This window comes from Myotis nattereri (assembly GCF_964212035.1).
Source record: "Myotis nattereri genome assembly, chromosome: 1".
NCBI classification, from domain to species: Eukaryota; Metazoa; Chordata; class Mammalia; order Chiroptera; family Vespertilionidae; genus Myotis; species Myotis nattereri.
Genome location: NC_138075.1, coordinates 78,321,124 through 78,346,932, shown reverse-complemented (window position 1 = coordinate 78,346,932; position 25,809 = coordinate 78,321,124). Strand labels below are relative to the sequence as shown.

The 25,809-nt window shown below is 43.3% G+C and overlaps 1 protein-coding gene across 1 annotated transcript in view; it reads left to right on the top strand.

Moving 5' to 3' along the window:
* Positions 1-1,113: 1,113 nt before the first annotated feature.
* SLC7A8 (solute carrier family 7 member 8) overlaps positions 1,114-25,809 on the top strand; it is a 50,911-nt gene continuing 26,215 nt past the window's right edge. The window contains exons 1-4 of the mRNA XM_081093652.1: positions 1,114-1,585; positions 1,826-2,004; positions 16,739-16,943; positions 18,203-18,354. Of these exons, the coding sequence (XP_080949778.1) occupies positions 1,866-2,004; positions 16,739-16,943; positions 18,203-18,354 (496 nt within the window). The 5' untranslated portion in view covers positions 1,114-1,585; positions 1,826-1,865. The remainder of the gene's footprint in view (positions 1,586-1,825; positions 2,005-16,738; positions 16,944-18,202; positions 18,355-25,809) is intronic.

Here is a 25,809-nt window from a genome sequence, read left to right as displayed (position 1 = left end):
CTCAACCTTTGAAATCTTTTGATACTTGCTGAGTAGTCAAGGAGCAAAGTAGAAAAGACTGCTGATTGAACTTTACCCCATTTGGAAAAGCCTTTGCTACTATAGCTCGAACATCCATGTTTTAAAGAAGTATTTATTTTCCTAAAAAGTAAAAAATATTTTGGAACATATTCCAAAAAAGTGAGGCCAAATTTCTATACTTAGTGGTTAGCTTGGGGAACTTTTTAGACCTGCTTTAAAATCAAGTACTTTTGCATAATGTATTTAATACAGATGAAAAATAATTTTATTTTAGATTTATTGTGTTGTCTGTTGTATTGCTTCTTGCTGTTTTTCCAAAGTACTTTACAGTTATAGATAGACATCATTGCTCTCACTCTTAAGGCAGCAATTTCTGTGTGAAATTATTCAGGGAAGCCAAGACACAATCTTAATTTGGTCATAAATTAGTCATCCCTTAAGATCAACAATCTGTTCATAAACAGAGAGGTGCTGATAACTCCCCACAACCTTCCGGGTCTGCCTTTCAAATAATTTATAGATGCAAAAAAAATATTGGAAGCTGTGAAAGGCCCCATTCTACCAGATTTTGTGTCATTCTTTCCTGGGACCAAGGTGGGGGTCATTTTATTCCTGTCTTGTCTAACGTTAAACAAAAACTGTGAACAGTGAGCCCATTACCTCTTCTTGGTGAGCTTGTTTCCACTGTACTCTTCACAGTTCGCAATCATACTAGATGAACTCCTTTTCCATTATTTTTAATTCTTTCCATTTCCCACCCCCACTGGTGGATTTCCTCCTACTTGCAGAAACTTGAAGATGATGTCCTTACAACCTTCTCTCCAGTATCCTCTAATGATCCAGATATAAATATTTTAGTGCCTTCGCCAGTGACTTTCAGAGGGCCTGAAAGTGTCCGCACTAGTCCCTTATTTATAAAGCTGTCTGATCTATAGCGCAATACTAGCTCGTGGACTCTCCCATAACAGTTGACACGGAGAAAAAGAGACGATTATAAGGAGAACTATTTAAATTGAAAAGGAGGGAGGAGACGGAGGATGGAGAGGAATGGAAGGGAGAGGGCGGAGCTAGCTCGGCACATAAAATCGCCCTAGAGAAGGAAGCACGTTTGTGTGTGCCTGAGCCACTCTCCTGCGACCAAGAGAGATGGGGCCGTCTGTGCCGTGAGCACGGAGATCGGAAGAGGGAAAACAAGGTCAAGAAGACAAGCGAGACAGGAGAGGACATCTGGGCAGATCGGAAAGCAGAAGCCCAGGAGAGGAAAAGAAACCCACAGCAGGTGGAAACAAGATCCAGAGCAAACCAGTCGGATCCACAGTTGTTTTCCTTCAAGAGAAGTGGCGGAGGATCGCCCTTTTCCCCTTCAGTTAATGAAAAGTACTTTTATCCTCCTAAAAGAAAAGGCTAGGGGGAGGCAGAAGTCTGTTTTCTTAAGGGGAGAGCTGAGGGAAATCCAGACTGTCCCTTTTTGAAGCGTCTGAAATAAGCCTGGTACACATTGCAGAACCATCCTGTTTTCCGAAGAGCTACATCCCTCCCAGGAGCATTCCAGCCGGAGTCGCTGGTACAGTTTTACGTTTGTATTTAAATATCTATGTCTCTTCTTTCTCCTCCCTTTTAACACTTTCCTTGTTCATAAGCACGAGTGACAAGAAAGTGTCAGTGTAGAGTAGAAATATTTTCAATTTTCTCTTTTATCTGCCTTTGTCTTTTTAAGAGGGGAGGGGTGGTTCTTATACTGGAAAGGGACACTTTAATTTGAAAGGCTCGCTCTATAAATATATTTACACCCATTCGCATTTAGAAAGAGATATCTTTCGGAGGTTGAAATCCTACTGAGAAAGATGGAAAAAGGAGCCAGGCACCGAACCAACGCCGACAAGAACCACCCGGCGGGGAGCGAGTCTAAGGCTGGGTCCGGAGAGGGCGGAGTATCCCTGAAGAAGGAGATTGGATTGGTCAGTGCTTGCGGTATCATCGTAGGTGAGTGCAATTCCCGCTCCCGCCACCCGCCTCCCTCCCGTCCTGGTGGTCCTCCTGCGGAACCTTAACCCCTCTAAAATACTATTTACGCTTCCTGTTCTCTTAGAAAATGATTGTCAGTCACCTGTGCTGTAACCTACCCCTTGCTAGTCAAGGTTTGTCCAAACCAAGCTGAATAGTTTGGTCCAGTGCTCATAGAATAGGCAGATAGGGATCACACACCTGGCCGATGGTCAGCATTGCCTGGGAGCGTTTTTTTTAAAAAAACACAGGCTTTTGGGCTCCCCACCTGAAGGTTCTCATTAAGCAGGCTCCACGTAGGGCTAGGGCACCTGAATTTTAACAAGCTTTATGCAGCCATCTCCTCAGCAGACTCTGGACTCGCTTTTGAGGCATGTTAGTAGATATTTGGTTATTTTCTGTTATATGAAACTATGGGCCTACGGGATGTGTAATAATAAAGATAGCTACAACGGCCATGATAATACTTTGCCTTTCTATAGCTTTTCCACTTGACGCACTTTGTGAAGTAAATGTGACAGGGCCCTTATTCCCATTTCACAGATGAGGAAATAAATTATGCAAGAAGAGACGGCTCATGTCTTCTTGTAAATGTATAGTTTGCACTTTCTCTAGTTGCCTAGTGAAGTCCCCTGTCTCCTAACCCTGTGGGTTCTTGAATTGGGAGGAACTAGAACAGTGGTTCTCAACCTTCCTAATGCCTCGACCCTTTAATACAGTTCCTCATGTTGTGGTGACCCCGAATTTCATTATTACAAATTGAACATAATTAAAGCGTAGTGATTAATCACAAAAACAATATGTAATTATATATGTGTTTTCTGATGGTGTTAGGCGACCCCTGTGAAAGGGTCGTTCAACCCTCAAAGGGGTCGCGACCCACAAGTTGAGAACCGCTGAACTAGAATGTGGAGTCAGGGAGGAACTGATGGATAAAATGCACCCCAGCTTAGAGGCTTTGACGATGGAGAGCCTGGGTGCCCCAGAGAGTGCAGTGCAGGCCACTTCAACCCCCTAACTGTACTCAGCAGGGGGTTCCAAGTACAGCTTCATTTCTAGAAAACACATCCTCCTCTTTCCAGAGAGGCTCTGGATTTGGATGGGCAATGGCACATTACTGTCGTCACTTCAGAGGGTGAGAGTTCCTCCTGCTGTCTTTGGCAGAGGGCTTCACCTTCTCCCCATGGGAAGGGGTGCGAGACAGACAAGCTGGGTATATTGCATCATCTTGTTAATCCCCGCTCCCATTTAGAGAGAGTAGAAGGGAGGGAGGGGGAGAAAGAGAGAAACATCAATGTGTTTCCCACCCCCCCACACACACCCCAACAAGTACGTGCCCTCCACTGGGATTCAAACCTGAGACCATTTGGTGCACGGGACCCATGCTCCAACCACTGGGCAACCTGCCAGGGCTCTCCAGAGTTCTTTTTGATGCCTCATTGTGTCATGGTGCCCACGAACCAATTTCTCTGGATGACCCAATGGTCCATTTATTAGCACAGAGACATTTTTGGCACCTGTGCAATAGTGACACTGGAGAACACCCTTGAAATAAAATAAAATCAGTACAGTATTCAGATAATCCTCTTCACTTCTACACCCAGGCTTCAGTGATACTGTTATTATCACCCTGCTTTTAAAATAGAATTCCACTTTATCTAATTCTCTGTCTCTTGGAGGTACAGTGTAAGAAAAGCAATGTTATTTAAAAAATTATAGTCATGATCTGAATCTCTCATTACCCTTTCTTTGCCTCTCCTTAATCCCAATTGCTCTAAAAAATGAGATCAGCAAAGTACTCCATTTGTACAGCACACGCCAATTTATGTTATATAAATAGCAGAGCCTGTTACCTCTTTCACCAGCTTGACTGATAGGATTAAGCATTTTCCTCCCTTTGGGAAGGTTCTGATTCATAGACAGATGTGCACACCCACACGCACACAAGCACAACTGCCTTCTTGCTGCCTCAGCTTTGCTCACCCACACCTACATATGTGGAGGTTTTCAAGGGCAGAGGATATTTTCCTGTAGATTCAGATTGGTTTATCTCTTTAACATTTTTCTAAGACTATGAAGAAATGTGAGTGTTCAGGTTAGAAAGTACAATTTGAGTGAACGTTACTACTGACTTATCCACAACCTCATGAATGGCAGTATGGTGAAAAGAGATGCCAGATATGTGATTTCAGAGAAAACTGGATATTTTTCCAGAGTGAGAGAATCCTTTTAGTTACTAGGCACTATTCTACATCTAAGCTAGGATAAGATGCAAATTTTCCTTTTAGGATGATATGGGGGAAAAATCCTTTCGGTTGTTGAGTTATTAGTACAAGTGTGCTGAACAGCAGCTGCCTTATCCTTTTCTAGAGGAGTTTCTGAGTGGATGATAGTTATTCAAGTTTTATCAAGACCAAATGCAAAAAATAAATGCATTTTCTAAACAGAATTCAGTGTTCAACATCAACACTATGGAAGAAATAGAATTAGAAGGCAAAAAGAGAAAGGAAATTCCCTAAGTGAATCAGATAAAGCGGTATGTGAAAGTAGCAATTTGGCCTCAAGTCTATCTATCTCAATTGACTTAGAGGGATAAGTGAAAGTATATTTCATACAAGCTCATAAAACTTCATTCACAATCATCACTGATGATCTAAAGTACAGGGTGCCCCCCCAAATGTATACACACTTTGAATGATTATATAAAGTCAGTGTTTATTAACATACAGTTCATTTTCAAAATTGAGTTATCAGTTGTTAAAATGTATATATATTTTTGGGACACCCTATAGAAATAACAGAATGGCAGATGCTATAGGAATATATAATGAACTAATAGAAGACTCATGCCCTAGAGTCTCTTAGGGAGATGAAATTCATATGCATTAAACAGAGAACATTGAACATGCATTATATGATAGAGTTGTGTAAGAGATGAAGGAAGGCAAAGTTAGGTGAATGGTGGAAGCACAAAGAGAGAGAGAGAGAGGTTCTCACCCAGAACTAGATTAAAAAGCATCTTGAAGGATGTGAAAAAGATGGAGTAGAGAAGATGATTTGGGAAGATTTTGTAGGTAAAGGGGCAATAACTAAACTGTTATTTTCTGGAGAAAAAAAAAACAACTAAACTGTTATTTCTTATTCATCTCTGAGTCTTTAGTGTTTAGCAGAGTGCCTGACATAGAGCAATTACTTAAATAATTATTGAATTTAATTGACTCGGACAAAAGTCAGAAGACAGTAGTAATAAAAAGTATTTATCTGAGGGGCTTTTAAGATAGGAATAATTTCATCAACCTGGACAATTAGGTTGTCCCATTTTCTTTCTTTTTAATTCTCACCTGAGGCGATTTTCCCCCGCATTGATTCTAGAGAGAAAGGAAAGGAAGAAACATCTATGTGAGAGAAACATGGATCAGTTACCTCCCATACGCACCTTGACTGGGGATTGAATCCAAAACCTGGGTATGTGCTCTGACCCGGAATCAAACTCACAACCTTTTGTTGCACTGGATGATGCTCTAACCACTGAGCACGCCAGCCAGGGCAGGTTGTACCATTTTCATTCTTTTTTTTTTTTAAATATATTTTATTGATTTTTCACAGAGAGGAAGGGAGAGAGACAGAGAATCAGAAACATCCCCCACCGGGGATGCGCCCGCAACCCAGGTACATGCCCTTGACCGGAATCAAACCTGGGACCCTTCAGTCCGCAGGCCGACGCTCTATCCACTGAGCCAAACCGGTTTCGGCCCATTTTCATTCTTTAACATCACTTTTGCCCTAAGCTAAACAAGCAATTGCTCTCCATGTACTTGGTTAAGAAAACCTGTTGGCAATAGATGAACTTAGATTTCTCCATGAATGTAAAGAGCATGTGAAGGAGCATCAAAATCCATTTATTAATTGTACCAAAGCTACTGTTAATAGCTTCCATTATGAAACACTTATTATATGCCAGGTACTCATCCAATTACCTAACATACATTATCTAATTTATCCCTCACAATAACCCTGAGGTAGACACTTATTAACCCTTCTTCCCGATAAGAGAATAGAGGTTCAGAGGGAGAAAGTCACAAGGTGGTGAAGGTCACACAGCTGAAAAGTATGGAAGCCAAGATTCAAACCTAAAGCTTGTCTGAATCCTGAATCAAGCTCTTAAGCATTATTCTCTGCTATTTCTGTTTTTATGTCCTGAAAAGTGTGTTTTCCTTTAGACTCTGGGCAGAAGTCCTTATCATTTTTATAGATGAAGCAGTTAGTGTTGTATTCCCTGTGAGGAAGTGTCCCAGTGTAAAAGGATGTTGGGCAATCAGCTGGGGTGGAAGAAGGTAAGATTCCTGGTGCAATCACAGGAAGACCTGGAGGGAAGTGTGTCGCTCAGCTACTACAGGATCTGGCCGGCACAGAACACATTCCGTGAGCTCTCCCACAGGCTCATCATTCCTCTCAGGACCAGCAGTCTTCCCAACCATCAAAGAGGGGCCCAGAGTTCCTGGCTGTTTACATCATTTTATCCCAGTTACATATTTAGGTACATGCCCAGAATCTAGGTCTCAAGGCCACCAGGCCAGTTGCAGAGCCTCAAGAAAAATATTCATACTATGTTCGACCGTTTTGTTTTTAGTACAGTGTGTGTTTATGGGGGAACTTGATCCATTTGCTGCAGAGCAATACTGGATGTGGTTCTAGCTACTAAACGGCTGTCTCCCAACTAACAAGATGTTTAAAAACAGTATTTATTGAGCTCTAACTAAATGCTGCTTCCTGTGCTTTAAACTCTGTATGTATATTACCTTATTTAATCCTGACCACAATCCCATGGAAGTAGATATTACAACTATCTCTATTTTAAATACGGGGAAGAGCTGGTAATTTGCCCAAGATCACACAACTGATTACTGTGATGGCCTAACTCCATGGCCAAAGCTCTTAGCCATTCCCCATTTCTCACTGGTAACTGAGAGGGGAGGGAGAGAGGCTGGTGTGTATTGTGTGGTGGGAGAATGGACAATGAAGGACCATCCATCACCTAGAGGTTGGAGTCTGGAAAGATCATGGATCTTTCTGATACTGAAAAATTTGGGGAAAAAACTTTTTTTAAGGCTATTTGTCAACAAAAAAAGTTTGGCTAAAATTATAACCATACTGCAATGGCACTGGGCTAATTTGGAAAATTTTCAAGCCCAAAAGATTTTCAGACTCATGTGTTTTACACCACTTTAGAAGATTTTACATTTTAGAGCCTAATATGCTATATTAGCTTTCTAATCCCCAAAATGTCTATTGGATGTTAACGAGGGGGATGGAGTGTGAAAACTGCTTCTTGAGTTTTCACTCCAATTATTTTTTTATACATGGTTCATTCAGGATGAAAACATGTTTAAAAATCTGATTGTTCTTAAGGGAAAGTCTGAGACAGAAGCCAAGGAGGAGGCTTGTTAAAACAAACACATCTTGGTGGATGGAGAAAGGCTACACCCAACAGCGTAATAATAATAAGTAGCTACCATTCGCTGAGCACTACCATGCATCAGGCATGTAGTACCTGACCAGTGCTTTAAGCGAGTCTCATCTAATTCCACGAAATAAGTAGTGTTATTAAAAGGAAGGGTTTGAGTGAATAAGTAATTGGGCAAAGGCAGAATCAGGATTCTCACCCAGGTCATTGAACTCTGAGGCTACTGGGTTTAATCAAAATGCTTCACAACATGGAACTCAGGGTGGCTGGAGCCAGGAATCCTGTTACGTGCTTCTTGCCCCCAGCAACCAGGGCACTCAAGGATCAGTCTGTGGCCTACTACTGGCAGCACCACCATATGTTCTCTCAGAAAGCAGAGTTATACAGATGAGTGACGAGCAGGAGATGATAAGGGTTGGGAAAGAAAGTAGGAATCCAGCAGATAAAAAATTGTGTCTACCTTCATCCTCCTAAAAGCAAGAGATAAATCTGCCATGTGAAAGGCTACTTCCCTGCAGCAGAAGGGGGAAAGACATTCTACTCACCAGAGACAAGGAATTTGGGGCTGAGAAATTTGTGCAAACCAACCCTTATCTTCCTAGTCACCTCTTTAGCATTTACTATGTCTAGCCCATACCCCTAGGTCTGGTCAATTCTTCACACATTTATTGTCCAAAAGGTATACAAGCTCCCTGCTCTGGTAATTTCTTCAGGTCATTATTCTCTTGTCAAGGCTACCACGTACATATAAAAATTAATACAATTTGTGTGTTTTTCTCCTGTTTTCAAAAAAATGTATCTAAGAAGCAGAACTAAACAGCCCATTTTATTTAGAAAAACAACAAAAACACCCATACCCAGACCAGATGACCTTCTTGGAGAGGCTGGCCCCATATAGTATATTACTTTTCTGAATCGGCTCCTTGAAGCAGCATACAGGTATAGGTAGGCTAGTTGGGGCTGCTTGGGTTGCCTGGCTACTAAGGTTTTCTGCTTTCCTCTGAGGGCTAATCCACAACATGGCTGCCTACTAAGAAATGCCTCAGGAATTTCTGTTATTTTGTTGTTATTGTTTGGAGTGGTGATGGGGTGTTTTTTTAAAAAAAAAGGCAGGCATGAGCAAATAATCCAAAGAATATATTCTGAGCTACTTAAAACAACAATGACTCAGGAGCCCTAGAAACTGTTCCATTCCAATTTTTTTAAAAATATATTTTATTGATTTTTTACAGAGAGGAAGGGAGAGGGATAGAGAGTTAGAAACATCAATAAGAGAGAAACATCGATCTGCTGCCTCCTGCACACCCCCTACTGGGGATGTGCCCGCAACCAAGATAATGCCCCTGACCGGAATCAAACCCGGGACCCTTCAGTCCGCAGGCCAACACACTATCCACTGAGACAAACTGGTTAGGGCCCATTCCAATTTTTAACTCCTGGTTGAGCATACAGAGCAAGAAGGACCATCCTTGTTCCTCTCCCAGAACATACTTATAGAGAAGTCACCCCCACCCTCTGGTGATCTGGAAATGGCTAGTTGCAGCCCGTTCCCTGGCACAGGGATGGGAGCTGCTGGTCATAGGATTCAAGATCTGTCCATAGTTTCACATTCAACAAACCCTTATTGAGCACATTATATGCAAGGCTCTGGGCTGCTAGGTTCAATTCCTGGTCAGAGCACTGCCCAGTGTAGGGGCTCAATTCCCAGTGCAGGGTGTGCTGGGAAGCAGCCTATCAATGATTCTGATCATTGATGTTTCTATCTCTTCCTCTCCCTCTCTGAAATCAATAATATATATATATATATATATATAATTTTAAAAGAAGTGAAATTATCCTTCAAATCTATTTTATGCTGTTTTATTTATAGAAGAAATAAAATGTGAGCCAAAAAGCTTTATTGATTATATTTCATCCCTCATTCTTTGTCACAGTCACAAGTCTTCCTATTGGTTTGCTCCCTGCTTTAAATATTTTCAGCATTAGCAGTGACTTCCAGGGAGAGGGTTTTACAATATGTGTTAAAGTGTTCAGGGCAACCTCACACTGAACTGTGAAGGCAGATTACCCAGAGAGAGTACCACAGATGCAGAATTATTACTGTACTTTTCTCAACTATATATAGATTTTAAAGGTGCCTTTTTGTACGTCTTTGAAATACATAAATGCTTTAGCTACTTCTTTAGAGTATAATTCTGCCTAGGGTGTTTAGTAAGCAACTGATATAGGTAGACCAGGTTGCCTTAGGGAAAAGGAAGCTTTTGTTAAGAGGGACCTGATGATGGAAGTAGAAAGCGTATAATTATTTTTTCCATGACTTGTGTCAGTGTGTTGTGGAAAGGGAGGAACCATCCATAGTACAGCAGAGGAGGAAGGACTTTGGAGATAGTATTGGGTTTGTAAACTGCTTCCTTATTGACAAGCTTTTAACCTGGGACAAGTTGATTATCAATTTACTTACCTGTAAAATGGAAGTTTCTCGTGGAATATTAAAATAAAGCTGGTGTCCTATGGTATATGTTCAATATATATTAGGGTTTTTTTCTCTCCTTAAGCTCATCCTCCACCTCCCCCCTCCCCCTTCTGGGTCAGAAATTTCTATTAAACTGACCAGGTGATGAAAATTGGCCAGTTCAGGCCGAGTCCGACCTGCTTATCAACCAGCCAATGCTTTTCCTTTTCTCCCTGTTGATTTGAGTCAACCTACTAATCAGCATTCGTCTTGTGCTTCTCCTTTTCCAGGAAGCCTTTTTTGAATAGCACACACCAGAGACCTTTTCCATTCCTAATACAATGTCTTGTCATATCTTGCAATTGACCTCATGTAACTTATGCTCTAACCTGGTGTTGTGTACATGTCTTCACTTCTCCACACAATTCCTTGATGACAGGGACTGAGTCTTACTCATTTTCACATCCCCACATATTCAGCCTGGCACATGGTAAGTGCTTAGGAAGTATTTGTTGAATAATAGCAGTCAGTCAAAAACAAATCACCCACTGGGATATGTTTCCCAACAATGTGAATATACTTAATGCTACTGAACTGTATACTTAAAAATGATGAAGATGGTAAATTTAATGTTATATATTTTACCATAGTAAAAAAAAAAAAGTTTTAGCTTAAAAATGAGTTATTCCTATGAACAATACATTTTTGTGCTTGATTTAAAAAACAAAAACCCACATTAGTGAAATTTAAATTTGAAAGGCACTATAGTGATTTTCCAGATGATGATGTTGAGGCATGAAGGTGGAGCGGAGTTTCTCAACCTTGGCACTAGTACCTTTTGGGGCAGATACTTCTTTGTCATGGAGGGCCGTCCTGTGCATTGTAGGATGTTTAGCAGCATTCCTTGCCTCTACCCATTAGATTCCAGTAGGGACAACCAAAGTGTCTCCAGACATTGCCAACTGTCCCGTAGGGGTGGGAGAAAGATGCAGAATTGCCCCCGGATGTGAACCACCGAGGTAGACAAAGCCTTCACAGTTGGCGCCTGGTTCCCCAACCAGACAGGGAGACGCTAGGGGCCAGATGTAAATCTTTAATGGACATATTTGAGGACTCAGCACTCTTAGCCCCGCAGGCCAGGATGCCTGTCTTTTAGTGGCTGGTGGGTAGTGGTTGGCTCCCTCTATTTTGTTAAAAATCCATGTGTGAACAAGTGCTTCCCAATTACCTTTTAAAGCAAGCATGTACAGAGTGGGTGCACAATAAATGCTGCTCGAGATGCAATTACATGTTGGCCGCCCACCTGAGGCATCTAAAAATTATACCTAGACAAGCAGACAAATGACTCAGAGGATACTTCATGGTCCTGGCTCTACAGTGCTATTTGGGAGCCAAACCTCAGATTCTTCTAGGGATGGTCTCTATTCCTATTGCTATAAATCCTAGCATTTCGTAGACTATAAAGTGTTCCCACACAAATGTAATCTTTGATCCCCACAACAACCATGTGAGGTAGGCAGGGCAGAAACAATTTTTCCCCATTCAGCAGATAAAGGAAGGGACTCTCAGAAAAAGCCAGGTCACATGGCATAAGAGTGGCAAAGCAAGGATTCAATGGCTTCCCTGACTCTAAGTCTAGTGTCCTTTTCACTGTTCAGTAAGAAATTTCAGATAGCAGAGCCCTGCAGCACATTCCACATCTGTGTTCTGTAGTAGATGGCAGCTCCTAGGGCATATGTCAGTCTTGACTTGCTCTCACCAGGGAGAGAGGCATGGTGAGCTTCCAGGCCTGCTGTCAGGATCAAAGCCCGGCTTCAACCTACTAGCCCCTCCTTCCACACTGCTCCCCGAGTCCCGGAAGTCCTCAGATCCAGCCACTTTAAGGGAGGAGCACAAAGAAGGTTCACCTCAGCTTTCTCTGGACAAGGTGAAAATGCACGGAACCTCCAAACCCTAGGAGGAGCTCTGGTTAGATTTCAAGATTAGCATGATTTTGTAAGGAAGGCCAAAGCCTTTTGGATCTGAGGGCCTGTTGGGCATTAGAAGTTTAATTCCATGTCCTAGGAAATTATTTCATGGCTATAGCATTCCAGTGTGGACAGGCCTGGATGTGAGTAATGCCTTTAATAGGAGTCACAGGTGGAGAAGTTAGTGGTTCTTCATAGCAAATGTAGATTTTCTCAATTCCGGCAATTTTTCTAGTGAAGACTTGCCCACTGATACAAATTGGCCCCATTTTAATGGAGTGGTTTGCTTGGTTTTTCTTTCCCAGAACAAGCCCAAACGGGCCTCATTGTCTAGGCATCCTAGGACTCATTTTTCACTAAAGAAGATCTGTGTGATAAGATGATTATTTTATTAATTGGTGTGGATGAAAAAGAGGGTTGAAACCTGATCTCCAGTACCTTGGCTATACCAAATGGGTGGCCATCTCATTCTTGAATGGTTTTGTAGACACTGAGTCTAAGAGTAAAACAATGGAGGGGAAAAAAATCCCATCTTAATAAACTTACTTCCCACCTTTCATCAAGCAAGTTTCCGAGTCTAGGTGGAAGCCCTTTCCCAGTTTTCCTTTTTCAAAGCCACTCCAGAAAAATCTCCTTTAGATAGTGTCCAAGCTTAAAAGCCCTGCAGCTAAAGTGTGTGTTGTGCAATTTCTAGAGGAGAGGCAACATGGGATAGTTGAGGAGATCCTGGGCCAGGAGTCCAAGGCCTTGGCCTCTCACCAGGCTTTGCTACATATGCAATATGTGACTTCGATCAAGTCTCCTCACCTCTCTGAACCTCAGTCTTTGAAAAGGAAGATAAGAATAATAGTACCTGACCTATGCACCTAAGAAAATAGTTATGAGAGTCAAGTAAGGTAATGGATGTGAATGTTTTGTAAATCACCACTAAAGGTGGTATTGCAATAGAAGAAAGGAATCAGATCTGTGTTCCAATTTTGGGGTTTTTTTTGTTGTTAATTCTAACTGGAGGATATTTTTCCATTGATTTTTAGAGAGAGTAGAAGGGAGGGGGAGAGACAGAAAGAAACATTGATGTGAGAGCGACACATCAATTGGTTGCCTCCCACACACTCCCTGACCAGAACCGGGGATCTAGCTAGCGACTGAGGTGTGTGGCCTTGACCAGAATCGAACCGAGGGTCCTTCAGTCTGCAGGCTGACACTCTAGACACTGAGCCAAACCAGCTAGAGCATGTGTTCCATTTTTTAAATAAGCATTTCCTGTGAACCATTCTCATTGCCTATACAGTGGAGCACGTAAAACTATTTTCAGGGAAGAGCTTGAAGCTGTGACAGATTCAGGTCCTAATCCAGTTGTTACTAACTCACTCTATGAGGTAGGCAAATAACTACCTGAGTCTATTTCTTCATCCATAAAATAGGGATAATAATATCTCCCTCATTTTCCCCATTTGGAAAATGGGAATATAGTTGCCCTACCTTCTTCCCCTACGTATTGGAGGTAGTAGTAATAGCCAGTCTATTCTGCTCAGCAGTGAAATAACTGGATTGCTTTACTCATTTGCCTGCAGTATACACTTGACATAGTTCATGAGATTTGGAGGTTCCAAAGAAACAGGTATATTAAATTGCTCTGTGCAGATAAGTTCTAGATCTTCCATTTGGTAAATATTTATGGAGTGTCTACTAAGTGACACTTCACAGGTGAGGGGAAGTAATATAGTTCCTTTTCTCGTGGAGCTTACAGTTTAGTGGGGGAGATAATATTAATCAAGTAATTACACTAAAAATTGATATAGTAGGCATTGCTCTTGAGTAAAAGTAATATGGATATTCTTGCAGCTCCAGAACATAGCTGTGCTGTGAATGACATTCCGCCCCTTGCAGAAGCTCTAGAGGCCACTAATGTGGAGGAAATGTTACCTGATTCTGGTTTTGTAGGTAGCAGCTTCATAGAATCTGGGAGAGGCATTCTTTTCCTTCCTGTTCCTTAGAATAAATAAAATATTTTAAGCATTTATCATTGTAATTTTCATTTGGTCAAAATTAATATTGTTGGAGGGAGGAGAGAACCCAATTTTTATAAAATGAAGATTCTTGTCTCAATGCTAACCTATTGCAACTCTCACCATCATTCCAGCAACTCCATGGAAAGACATGTTTGTCACCCAAGAAGACTGTAAGAGGAGGCAAGCAGTGGTCACACGCTGCAATGGGCTGCTAGTGTTGCACATCCCACCTTCCAGTGGCTCCCTCCACATGGGAGCACACACTCTAGAAATGTCAGTGTGATAATCTAGAACAGAAGTGCTTCTGATTCCCACTGAAAAATGTGTTTTCCAAGAGCCCTTAGTGGAACATTAACATTCTTTATTCTTGACAAGATGGGGTCTTTTCAATAACATCCATTCCCACTTCCTCCTTGCGACAGCCATTCCCGGCTCTGAGAACCGCCTAGCTGTTCCCTAACCTCCCTTTCAGCACTTTCAAGACCAAAGTCAAACCTAGGTTTTCTCTTATAATGATTGCTTTTTTAACCTCTTGAGCTAGTTTTTTAACCCTAGTTGTATTGCTCTCTTCTTGGCTGACTTTGAAATGACCTACAGATCACTCTTCTGATAAATACCTGCTAGGCAAGGAATTTACTATCATCTTTCAGCACTTGTTCTCAGTTCCCAGCAGCATATTTAGTTCTGCATTTGATGGGTCACTTGACAGGGTGACTGAGTCTTGAGTCCCGGGATACTAGTGCCTTTTAGTCTCCATTAACCCAACATTCATGCAAAGCACAAATGCGGACTGTTTAGAACCACCTCCCCCCCTTACCATTACTCATTTCATGCTGCAATTTTTTAGTTTGTAAAGGGACAGCTTCTTTTGCATCCTAGAGGAATAGGACACAATTGTTTTTAGAATGTAAATATTCTCTCTTTCCCTTTGGCTGAAATAACTGGATGTATGACCTGGGATTAAAAATTGAATTTTGGTTTAGAAGTGAGTTTCAGGACTGGATTGAGATTGAGTTATAGCTGAGGTCTGAAAGACTGTTTTTGAAAACTGAGCATAATATTCTATACTCTGCATCTGGTTCAGCTAAGCACTAGTTCCAAATCACTAGAAGGATATGGTGGGGAGCTGAGATGTCCTCAGAACACTGTCAAATCCAACTGGCCTCATAATTACTCTGCATTTCTACCTGGATCCACTTAGCTTCTGCTTCCTTCTCCAGGCCTTTCGTGGTGCAGCTGGGGTGGGGTTCGAAGGTAGCTTTCAAAGCATCTGTTCAATAGACCCTGATCCCATCTTAAATCGTAAGAAGTAGACAAAGAAAGCTTAGGAAGGAGCATGTCGTTGCTTCCTCCACACTCCTACTCCTCCCCTGCCCAATATACACATTCAGTGCTTGCTGCTGGCCTCCCCTCTCTGGAGAAGCCCAGCCTCGGGTACAGACACAGAAGTGGATTCATGGAAAAAGTGCTGGGTTAAGCATCAGGAGACTGACTTCTACATCCAGTGTTACTTGTCGGTAGCTGTGAAATTTGGAGAAAGCCACTTAACCCCTCGTAGTTTCTTAGTTTGTAAAAATAGACAAATAGGTCCTGGGCAGGTAACTCAGTTGGTTAGAGCATCTTCCTCATAAACCAAGGTTTTGGGTTCAGTCCCAAGTCAGGGCACAAACAAGAAGCAACCTTCCTCTCTCTCTCTCAAATCAATAAATTAAAAAATATTTAAACAACAAAATCCTGTTCACTTTATAAATAAATAAAATAAATAAAATTTCTTCCTCTTCCTGAATTTCATAATGTTGTTGTGAGGGTGACATGAAACAGTGGAGGAGAACGACCTTTGGAAGAATATAGTGCTGAGGCTTTGCACTGATTGCACGCCTATAAACCACTTTCAAATGACTAGGACTTTTTATGGGGTTTATTTCTGTTTCTCACCAAGGGTGGAGCTGTCATGTTTAGGGTAGAGGCTAGCCTCCAGGAGTGCTATCCATGCCATGGGTCTAGAAAACCCCCAGTCATGGGGTGTGACCACACTCTGTCTCTTTGGCTCACTTTTTTTTTTTTCTTAATCCTCACCCAAGGAGTGAGGATATTTTATTTTTCCATTGATATTTAAAGGAAGTGAGAGAAGGGAACAGAGAGAACAAGAGAGGAGAAGGAGAGAGAGGAACATCAATGTGAGAGAGGTACATCGATTGGTTGCCTCCCACACGTGCCCCAACCTGGGGCGCGGAATGAACCTAAAACCCAGGTATGTACCCTTGACTAGGAATTGAACTCGAGACCCTCTGGTGCACAGACCCATGATCTAAGCTCTAACCAATGAGACATGTGGTCCAGGACCCTTTGTCTCACTTTTGAAGCTAACTGACAGCTGGTCTCTGAGGCAGCCCACTTTTCCAGCCCTGCCTTTTCTAGCCTGGGGTAGATCATTGCAGCCCAGTCAGAGGGTCCTGAAGTTCAGTACTTGCACTAGCACTTGTTACTGTGTGGACTTGGGCAATGCACTTGATATCTCTGAGACTCAGTTTCCTCCTCTGTAATGTGGGAGAAATGATATCTGACCCCATAGGTTTATCCTAAGGATTAAAGAAGAAATGTAGAGCACCTGACCACGTTCCTGGTCTCTAAGTGCCTGTTGTCTGCTCCTCCTCCTCTGCTTCTAAGAAGAATTATTGCTAGACACATCTCCCTGAATCACACAACCCAACAGCCAGTATTTTAGAATCAGCTCAGAGATGAGATCACCCCGCAAATGCTGGTCCTGCCACCTGTGCTGATGCTCCTGTCTCCCTGTCACTTTTGGTGCCTCATGCAGGGAACATCATTGGCTCTGGAATCTTCGTCTCGCCAAAGGGTGTGCTGGAGAATGCGGGCTCCGTGGGCCTTGCTCTTATCATCTGGATCGTGACAGGTCTCATTACAGCTGTGGGAGCCCTTTGCTATGCTGAGCTTGGGGTCACCATCCCCAAATCTGGAGGTGACTACTCCTACGTCAAGGACATCTTTGGAGGACTGGCTGGGTAAGAGGCTCTGTGGAGACCTAAGTGGTCTAGGAAGCCAAGGTCAGGGGTTTCCAATGTGCTGAGGAGAGCTAGAGAATGGGATTCCTCTTTTGCCTCCATGCTTGCTAGCAAAGCCTTGTGTCCCCTTGATGCCCCTGAGAGTGACAGAGGAACCAGGTTGTAGTTTTAATCTGTTGACCTTAGTGGTCAAGAGTCTATGAGTGAGAGCAAATATAACTCTGGAGATTTCAAGGAAAAGCACTTCATAAAACAAAGCTCTTTTATCTTGACAAATGAGAGGGCCCACCTAAGAGACAGAGGTGCTCTCTTCTCACATTACCTAGGATAATGGCCACCCTCCGAGCCAAGCTCTGATCTTGAATTTCCTCAGTTTCTGCGTCCCTGCTACTGAAGCACTCAACCCGCACCTGATGAGCCCAAGGATGTGGAGGACACTATTCCCGCAACACCTGCTCAGTGCCTCCCCTGGCAGTTGCATGTCCTGGCTTTTAAAATTCTGAGGTTGCAAATTTTATTTTCCACCATTGGATGCTGGGGGCCAAAATGGTAAAGAAGAGATAATGAAAGAAGAGGGAAGAATTAAATAAAGCCAAGATGTGTGTTAGCACTAGTTAAAACTTAACTTTTTATCATTAAATCACTAGAGGCCCAGTACACAAAATTTGTGCACCCAGAGGGCCCCTTAGCCCAGCCCGCGCCCTCTCGCAGTCCGGAAGCCCTCGGGGGATGTCTGACTGACAGCTTAGGCCCACTACCCATGGGGAGCAGGCCTAAGCTGTCAGTTGGACATCCTTAGCGCTGCCACGGAGGCGGGAGAGCTCCCACCACTGCTGCTGTACTCTCCAGCCGTGAGCCTGGCTTCTGGCTGAGCAACGCTCCCCCTGTGGGAGCGCACTGACCACTAGGGGGCAGCTCCTGCGTTGAGTGTCTGTCCCCTGGTGGTCAGTGCACATCATAGCGACCGGTCGTTCTGCTGTTTGGTCGATTTGCATATTAGCCTTTTATTATATAGGATTTTATTGTCAGTGCCGAGGGCTGGGTGTACCATCTCAGGGTGGGGGTTGGGCGGGACTGGGCTCTTCAGCATCTGGAAAACAAAAGGGAAATGCATCTCTTTAGCCCACCTGCCCTCCTTATGCTGCCCTGTGACTTGCCCAGGCTTTCCCTGATGACTTCTAAATACCTGCCATGCCTTCGGTGGGAGTGGGGGTCTCCATTGCTATCTTGGGTCAAATCTTGTCCTGTTCCCTCTTCAGGTTCCTGAGGCTATGGATTGCTGTGCTGGTGATTTACCCCACCAACCAAGCTGTCATCGCCCTCACCTTCTCTAACTACGTGCTACAGCCATTCTTCCCCACCTGCTTTCCCCCAGAGTTTGGCCTCCGACTCCTGGCTGCCATCTGCCTATGTAAGTACCATCTGGGCCATGCTCTCAGGGGGGTCTCTTTTAGCCTTCCTGGTGGTCTCCATACTCGCTTCTTCCTCTCCCTCTTTCTTTTCTTCCCTTTTTTATCTCTCCCCCCCCCCCCCATTTCCTACATGTGTGCTTTAGATGAATGAATTTTGCATACAATTACCTGGTGTTAAAAAAAGAAGATACTTAAGTAGCTGCTCACAGGCATAGTAATTTTCATTGGCAGGCTCTTTATACAAAGCACTTCCACTTATATGATCTGATAGGAGCAAATGACAAGTCCAGGAGCTAAGCTGGGCAGTGTTACAATTTTCCTAGTACCAATAAGGAAATGGAACCAAGCAGTGACTCACCCAAATGACAGGCCCTGAGTAGAGCCCTGGTCTCCTGATTCCTTCTCTTTCTAGCACACACATTGTCCTGGAGCAGCAATTCTCAACCTGTGGGTCGCGAACAATGAAAATACATCCTACATATCAGATATTTACATTACGATTCATAACAGTAGCAAAATTACAGTTATGAAGTAGCAACCAAAGTAATTTTATGGTTGGGGGTCACCACAACATGAGGAACTGTATTAAAGGGTCACGGCATTAGGAAGGTTGAGAACCACTGTCCTGGAGGCTTCTGCTGATTGTAAGATTTTTCTGACATTGTCCACTTCTACCTCAACCTGCCAGCTCATATCATTTTTTTAAATTGATTTCAGAGAGGAAGGGAGAGGGAGAGAGAGATAGAAATATTAATGAGGTGAGAGTATCACTGATGGGCTGCCTCCTGCTTGCTCCCACACTGGGGATTGAGCCCACAACCTGAGCATGTGCCCTGACAGGGAATGAACCGTGACCTCCTGGTTCATAGGTCAATGCTCAAATACTGAGCCATGCCAGCCAGGACCCACTCACATCTTAAAACTCTTTGGAAGGAGAGTTTAGATGTGTGAGTTGGGGCAAAACAAATGAATTATCAGTGGTCCCTTGATAAATTTTATATCTAACTGGGAAGAAAAGCTAATAGACAGATTCTGTGGTTAGGATTCAAGAACAGTAAAGTTCAAAGAATGGGAAGGATTTCTGTGAGCTGGAATAGGTTAGAGAGGCTTTATAGAGAAGTTCTGCAACTTATATTTCTAGGAAGTTTCAACATTTAATCTCTGATATCAGAAATCTCCGAGCCAGGCTGCTGGAGACTGCATCTCTCTACCACTTTTCTATGGCTGTGAGTGCTTGGCAAAGTAACCTGCCTCACCCTACACAGGAGTGTGTGGTTGCAAGGATTGCATGAGACACTTGGGCAGCTTGTAGCCCAACCATTAGTCAATGAAGGTGGTCAATGAGGGTAGTTACTTGGTGGTTGCTTGCTAGCTAGATCTAGAGATAGAGAAGGTGGGGGAGGGGGGAGAGGATGTGGGAATGCAGGAAGAGTTGCTATTTCTGCCACCAGACAGGCTAATGGGGCTTAGAAGGGGGACCACATGAGTGCTGGCCACTGCTATTTCAGTGTCTCGTGCACACAGACACGGCTTCCTTTTTCCTGCTGATGCTGCTAGTGTCTGAGACAAGAACTACCCTTACATTCCAACTAGAAATCAAGAATCTTGAGGCTGTTCAGTCTGTCCCTTCAGAGAGAAACCAGGCCACAGGGGGTAGTTCTCTGGGCAGCTGGATGCTACAGGTCCCTTTGCATTCCCCAAACCCACTGAGGGTAGGCGACATCTTAGGCAAAGACCTTCTGGAGTAGTATAGCTTAGCAGATCCCCTCAGGCCAGATAGGTACAAACCCTCCCAAGATATGAAAATTGCTCCTGCCTGTAGCCCTGTTCCAGAAAGACAGGTTGTACACAGTCCCTTTGGCAGCCCACACCTCCCCTGGACACTGCCAGCACCAAGCTAGGAGGACTTTAGAAACTCTAATGACAAAAATTATAAGATCCTCCCTTTTCCCAATTCCTGACATCAAAGGTTCAAGAAAGCTTATCTGGCTGGTCCTCTGCCTTCTAAGTAGAACTGCAAAGACATTCTGACCAACTTAACAGTGGTCAGTCTTGCCCTCCCGAGATAGGAATTTTCCAGTGTTCTCCAGATATGTGTTCAAATAATTTTCCACCTGCATACACAGAAAAATGTCCTTAAACCCAAACTTATTCCTCCTTATTTCCTTGGGGGAAATGCAAAACAGCTCCTCGCTTCACCTTGTGTGTCCCCCGCTTCCACCCAGATGTGAAGGCCATGTGGAGTCCCCAACTCCTCTCTCCACAGGGGTACACAGGTGGACATAGCCGCACACCCATACTTCCTCATCAGACACTCCCAGATGCTTTGAGTCTGTGTGCAAAGATTTTGTTTTCTGGTTCATCAAGTGCTTTTTTTTTTTTGGTAGCCCACTTTTACAGGCCCCTCAAATCCTCCCTTAAAGTATCCAGTAAAATAAATCCGAACCAGGCTGTTAGAAAGGCTTGGCGGATGCTACCTTTTATTAAATGCTGCTATCTTTTATTCCAGCACCCCTCCCACCATCCTACAGCCTCACCCCATCCTCTCAGCAAGTGCCAGGCATGTCAGCCGTGTAGAATAGGCCCAGTGTTCCTTGGCAGTAGAGCCGAAATTGGCCCAGTCCAGCTGTATTCTTAAGAGAAGCAGTAGAGAGTTTGGGGATGGTCTGTATGTACTGATATAAGAAGCGCTGCTTTCTGCTGTGTCATTTTGGCTTGCTGGTGTGTAACGGAGGGCATCAGGTTGAGGGAGCTGGAGGACAGGGCAGGAGCCCAGCAGGGAGAACCGGTGTGGCAAAGCCCCTGGCTGGGGTTTGCTGTGGGAGGGAGGAGATGAGGTCAAATCTGGTTCCATGGAGCGTTTTTAAAATAGATCAGATGAAAAATGATGGTAGACGAACCAGATGGGGGTGGAGAGACAGAAAGAACCTGCTGTAACTGGCTTGCCTGCTCCAAGTCTGGAGGGGGTGGGGAGGAGAGGAGAGGGAGAGGGAGAGAGAGAGAAGGAACTGCGGATTTGTATCATGCTTATGCAACTGCAGCTGCCACTTTGAGTTATTTTATGATTTAGGTCAAAGCTGATTATTCACTGCTGAGTCAGCAGAATGTTCCTAGCCACCAGCCAGTAAAAAAAAAAGAAAGTATTTTACGTTTTAATTAAATGAAAAGCCTTTCTCCTTTCTCCAGAGCATGCATATTAGTGGGAGGAGTTAGGAAGGAGGGGAACAGGAGGTATTAAAACTTGGTTTTGGTACCTTCTTTTGTAATCTGTTTGAGTTTTTTTTTCTTTTTCTTTCTGTTTTACTTTTTAGTATTCCTAAGTAAATAACTGTATTCTCTAGGTAAAAGAGACAGTGGTCCTCTTATCTTCACCCTCTTCCCTGTCCAGCAGTCCTGGTAACAATGGATAGTTATCCTTACAGTTCTAAATAAAATGCATCTCTCAATGTACCTATCTGGGTATATAGACATCCATATTGATTGGTTATTTCTGCAGCTTGATCTTTCACCAACAGCTCTTTTGGTTATTACCTGAGTTTCTGGTTATAAACAAAGTTGTCCCGGTGCCACAGAGGAGCACCGGTGTTCTGGGGTCCCCCGTTTGAGCTTCTCGCTTCCTAACACTGGGTTTTCCTTTGGGATCTGTTTGTCTCCCCCCCGCCCCCGCCCCCACCCCCCTCCTAGGGACCAGACCACCTTACACTCAGGCAGCTTCCTGGCCTCCTTTCTCTCTTTTGGAGCTGGAGTCATGTCCAGTATCTGAAGTAGATTTGTTTTCTTCTTGTTCAAGTTCCCCTCTTCTCCCTTCATGCCTTGTACTAAAAAAACTCCTTTTCCTTTCTCACCCTGAGAACAGAGTACCCTTCATGGGTTTCACAAGTAAAAATGCTGCTTATCTTGTTTTCTATCTCTCTACTGAGATTCCTGAAAGATTAGTTTTCCAGGAGCAGATTTTTTCTTCTTACGGACTTCACTGTACGCATTACTTCAGCCCTGAGCTGCTCTGCAATTCCTCTATAGAAAGGGTAGGCGACTCTCCAAGAAAGTTTCCTGGTGCTTGATGCAAGATGTTGTTATAGATAAACTGTGTGTGTTGGTTTGCATGTCTCTTACAAATTCACCCCTTGACATCAGAGGATTCAACAGTCTTTCTTAGCGTCTAAATCCCTTAATCTCCTTTCATTTTCCTTTGAGACTTTATATTCTTGACCCTCAAACTTCTCATCCCTGAGCACTACACATACTGCCTCAGATGCCTGGGCAGCACTGCCTTCTTGCCCTTCTCTCATCCCCAGAAAGTTCTTTGGGTGTCTCATCAGCCTTGTATACATATATGAATCCAGACAAATACAGAGTGAACTAGATTCGATTCCCATATAGCTTAGCCCCATTTTTTCTGTACATCTTCTAACTAGCCAACATTTAAAATATAAATCTCTTAGGTTTTCAACTCTCTTGGTTTTTACACAACGATCAATTTGACTAAAATCCTATTTTTATTATTATAATGTATTAAGATGAAAATTACTTTGTAAATGGACTTTCTAGAAGAAAAAAGAAAAGAAACTGCAAATCCATCATTTAATTATCATATTGAATTCCTATACTGAGTGGAGCTGTGGCATTATTTATATAGTCTTAGGAGAAATTAAAGGCTAGTGAAGAGATTGGTGTACAAACAAATAATTACAATACACTGTGATGACAAAAGCTGCTTCGAAGTTGGGAAAGACCTCTAGCCGGTTTTGCTCAGTGGATGGAGCATCGGCCCACAGACTGAAGGGTCCCAGGTTTGATTCTGGTCAAGAGCCATACCTGGGTTGCAGGCTCAATCCCCAGCCTTGGTTGGGGCATGTGTGGGAGGCAACCAATCGATATGTCTCTCTCATATTGATGTTTCTCTCTGCCTTTTCCCCTCCCTTCCACTCGTTCTAAAACATCAATGGACAAATATCCTTGGGTGAGGATTAACAACAAAAAACGTTGGGAGCGAATCCTTAGGGAAGGCTCCCAGGTTGAGCTAAATCTTGAAAGGCAAGTAGGTAGGCTGCAGATGGGCATAAATAGAACAGGCAGGTAGAGGGAAGGACACAGGCAAGACTTGGGGTCAAGCCCTAGCCAGTTTGGCTCAGTGGATAGAGTGTTGGCCTGCGGACCAAAATGACCCAGGTTCAATTCGGACCAGGTTCGATTCCGGTCAAGGGCATGTATTTTGGTTGCAGGCTCCTCCCTGGCCCGGGCCCTGGTCGGGGCTCATGCAGGAGGCAACCAATCGATGTGTTTCTTTCACATCAATATTTCTCTCTGTCTTTTCCTCTCTCTTCCACTCTCTCTAAAAATCAATGGAAAGACCTAACTGGTTTGGCTCAGTGGATAGAGCATTGGTCTGTGGACTGAAGGGTCCCAGGTTCGATTCCAGTCAAGGGCCTATACCTTGGTTGCGGGCACATCCTCAGTAGGGCGTGTGCAGGAGGCAGCTAATTGATGTTTCTCTCTCATCAATGTTTCTAACTCTCCCTTCCTCTCTGTAAAAAATCAATAACATATATTAAAAAAATAAAAGTAAATAAAATAAAATAAAAATCAACGGAAAAATATCCTCAGGTGAGGATTTAAAAAACAAAGCAAAAACTCTTGTATTTCCTAAGTAAGAAGAGCATAAAGGTGTCTTAGGAAAAAAAAAAAAAAAAGACCTGGGGTCAAGAAGGAAATGGCCTGTTGGAGAGAAGCAAGTGCTTTTGAGTCGGTGGAGCCAAGGAGAGTGGCAGGAAATGAAGCTGAACAGGTGAGCAGGAACCAAACCTTGAAGGATCCTGTACATCATGTAGAAAAGAGCAGACTTCATTCAAGGGGTGGGGAACCACTGAAGGATCTTGATCAGTAACATGCTTAGGTTCACATCTGAGTGAAGAAAAGACCATGACCCTTGAAGCAGGGAGATGCGTTAGCAGACTAAGCATTTGTTTAGGTTAGAGAGGCAGTGGCCTAAAATAAAAGCAAAGTTACAAGGGGGAAAAATGAAAAAGATCCAGGGGTAGAATCAGCTGGCCATGTTGATTGATTGATACTAAGAGGCGGGAAACTATTTTATCTACAAATCAAAATGAAATACGTTTCAACTAACTGTCTCCTGCATTTGTGATGAGCAGTTACACATTCTCTGTGTTTCTGCCTCCCATGTCCTCTCCAAAGCCCAGAGGAGCACTGAATAGTCTTTGGTTGGAGTCTCCTCAGGGTGGTTGAGGAAGGATGCTGCTCAAAAGCCTGCTCTAGAGTAATATAACTTAACAGGGGTTGGGACTCTCGGGAGGTGTTACATAAATGAAAATCACAATACTTTGTTCATTCAACAAATATTTATCAAAGGCCCAGGATGTGCTAGATACTCTTCTTGGCACAGGGGATACAGCAATGAACCAGAAAATCTTGATTCTCATTTGCTGCAGCAGCAGAAAATTAAACCTTTTCTCTTAAGTGTTTATTGAGTCCACTTGTGTGTCTTCTAACGGTACTGCAGGGTAGTCATTATCAAATATTCAAATGTCTCTTCTGCTCCAGGCACTGTGTTAGGCAGGAGAATACTTAGGCACGCTCAGTCCAATGGATGATTATGACAAGTACATAGGGAATTTCAGTTCCAAGTAGTAAGTTCCTCCAAGAGGACAACATTCAGGGAGCTGGATGTAACAGAAATGGGGGTTCTCTGGGGGAGCTCCAGGTAGTTCTGGATAGCCACAGCATAGATGAGGAGGTAAGAACTGTAGATAGAAGTGAAGAGCCGGACATAAAGGACCTCATGGGCTATGCTAGCGAGACTTACTCTAAGAGCAATGGGAAGGGATTCAAGGGCTTCAAACAGAGAATTAACATTATCATATTTATATTTTAAAAGAATCAAAGCTGAAAGAGTAAAGGATGGATTGAAGAGGGAAAAGAGATCAAAGGCAAGGAACCTGGCCGGTGTGGCTCAGTGGTTGAGCATTGACCCAGAAAGTCACTGTTAAATTCCCAGTCTGGGCACATGCTGGGGTTTTGGGCTCAATCCTCAGTAGGAGGAGTGCAGGAGGCAGATGATCAATGATCCTCTCTCATCACTGGTGTTTCTCTCTCTCCCTTTCCCTTCCTCTCTCTGAAATCAATTTAAAAATTTTTTAAAACATATTTTTATTGATTTCAGAGAGGAAGGGAGAGGGAGAGAGAGATGAAACATCAATGATGAGAGAGAATCATTGATCGGCTGCCTCCTGCATGCCCCCCACTGAGAATTGAGCCCATAACCCCGGCATATACCCAAACCAGGAATGGTTCATAGATTGACACTCAACTACTGAGCCACACCAGCCGGGCAATAAAATAAAAATTTTTTTAAAGATCAAAGGCAAGGAGACCAGTTACAATGTGGTTACAGGAATCCATGTTAGAGATGACAATGATGTGAATTAGGGATGGAGCAG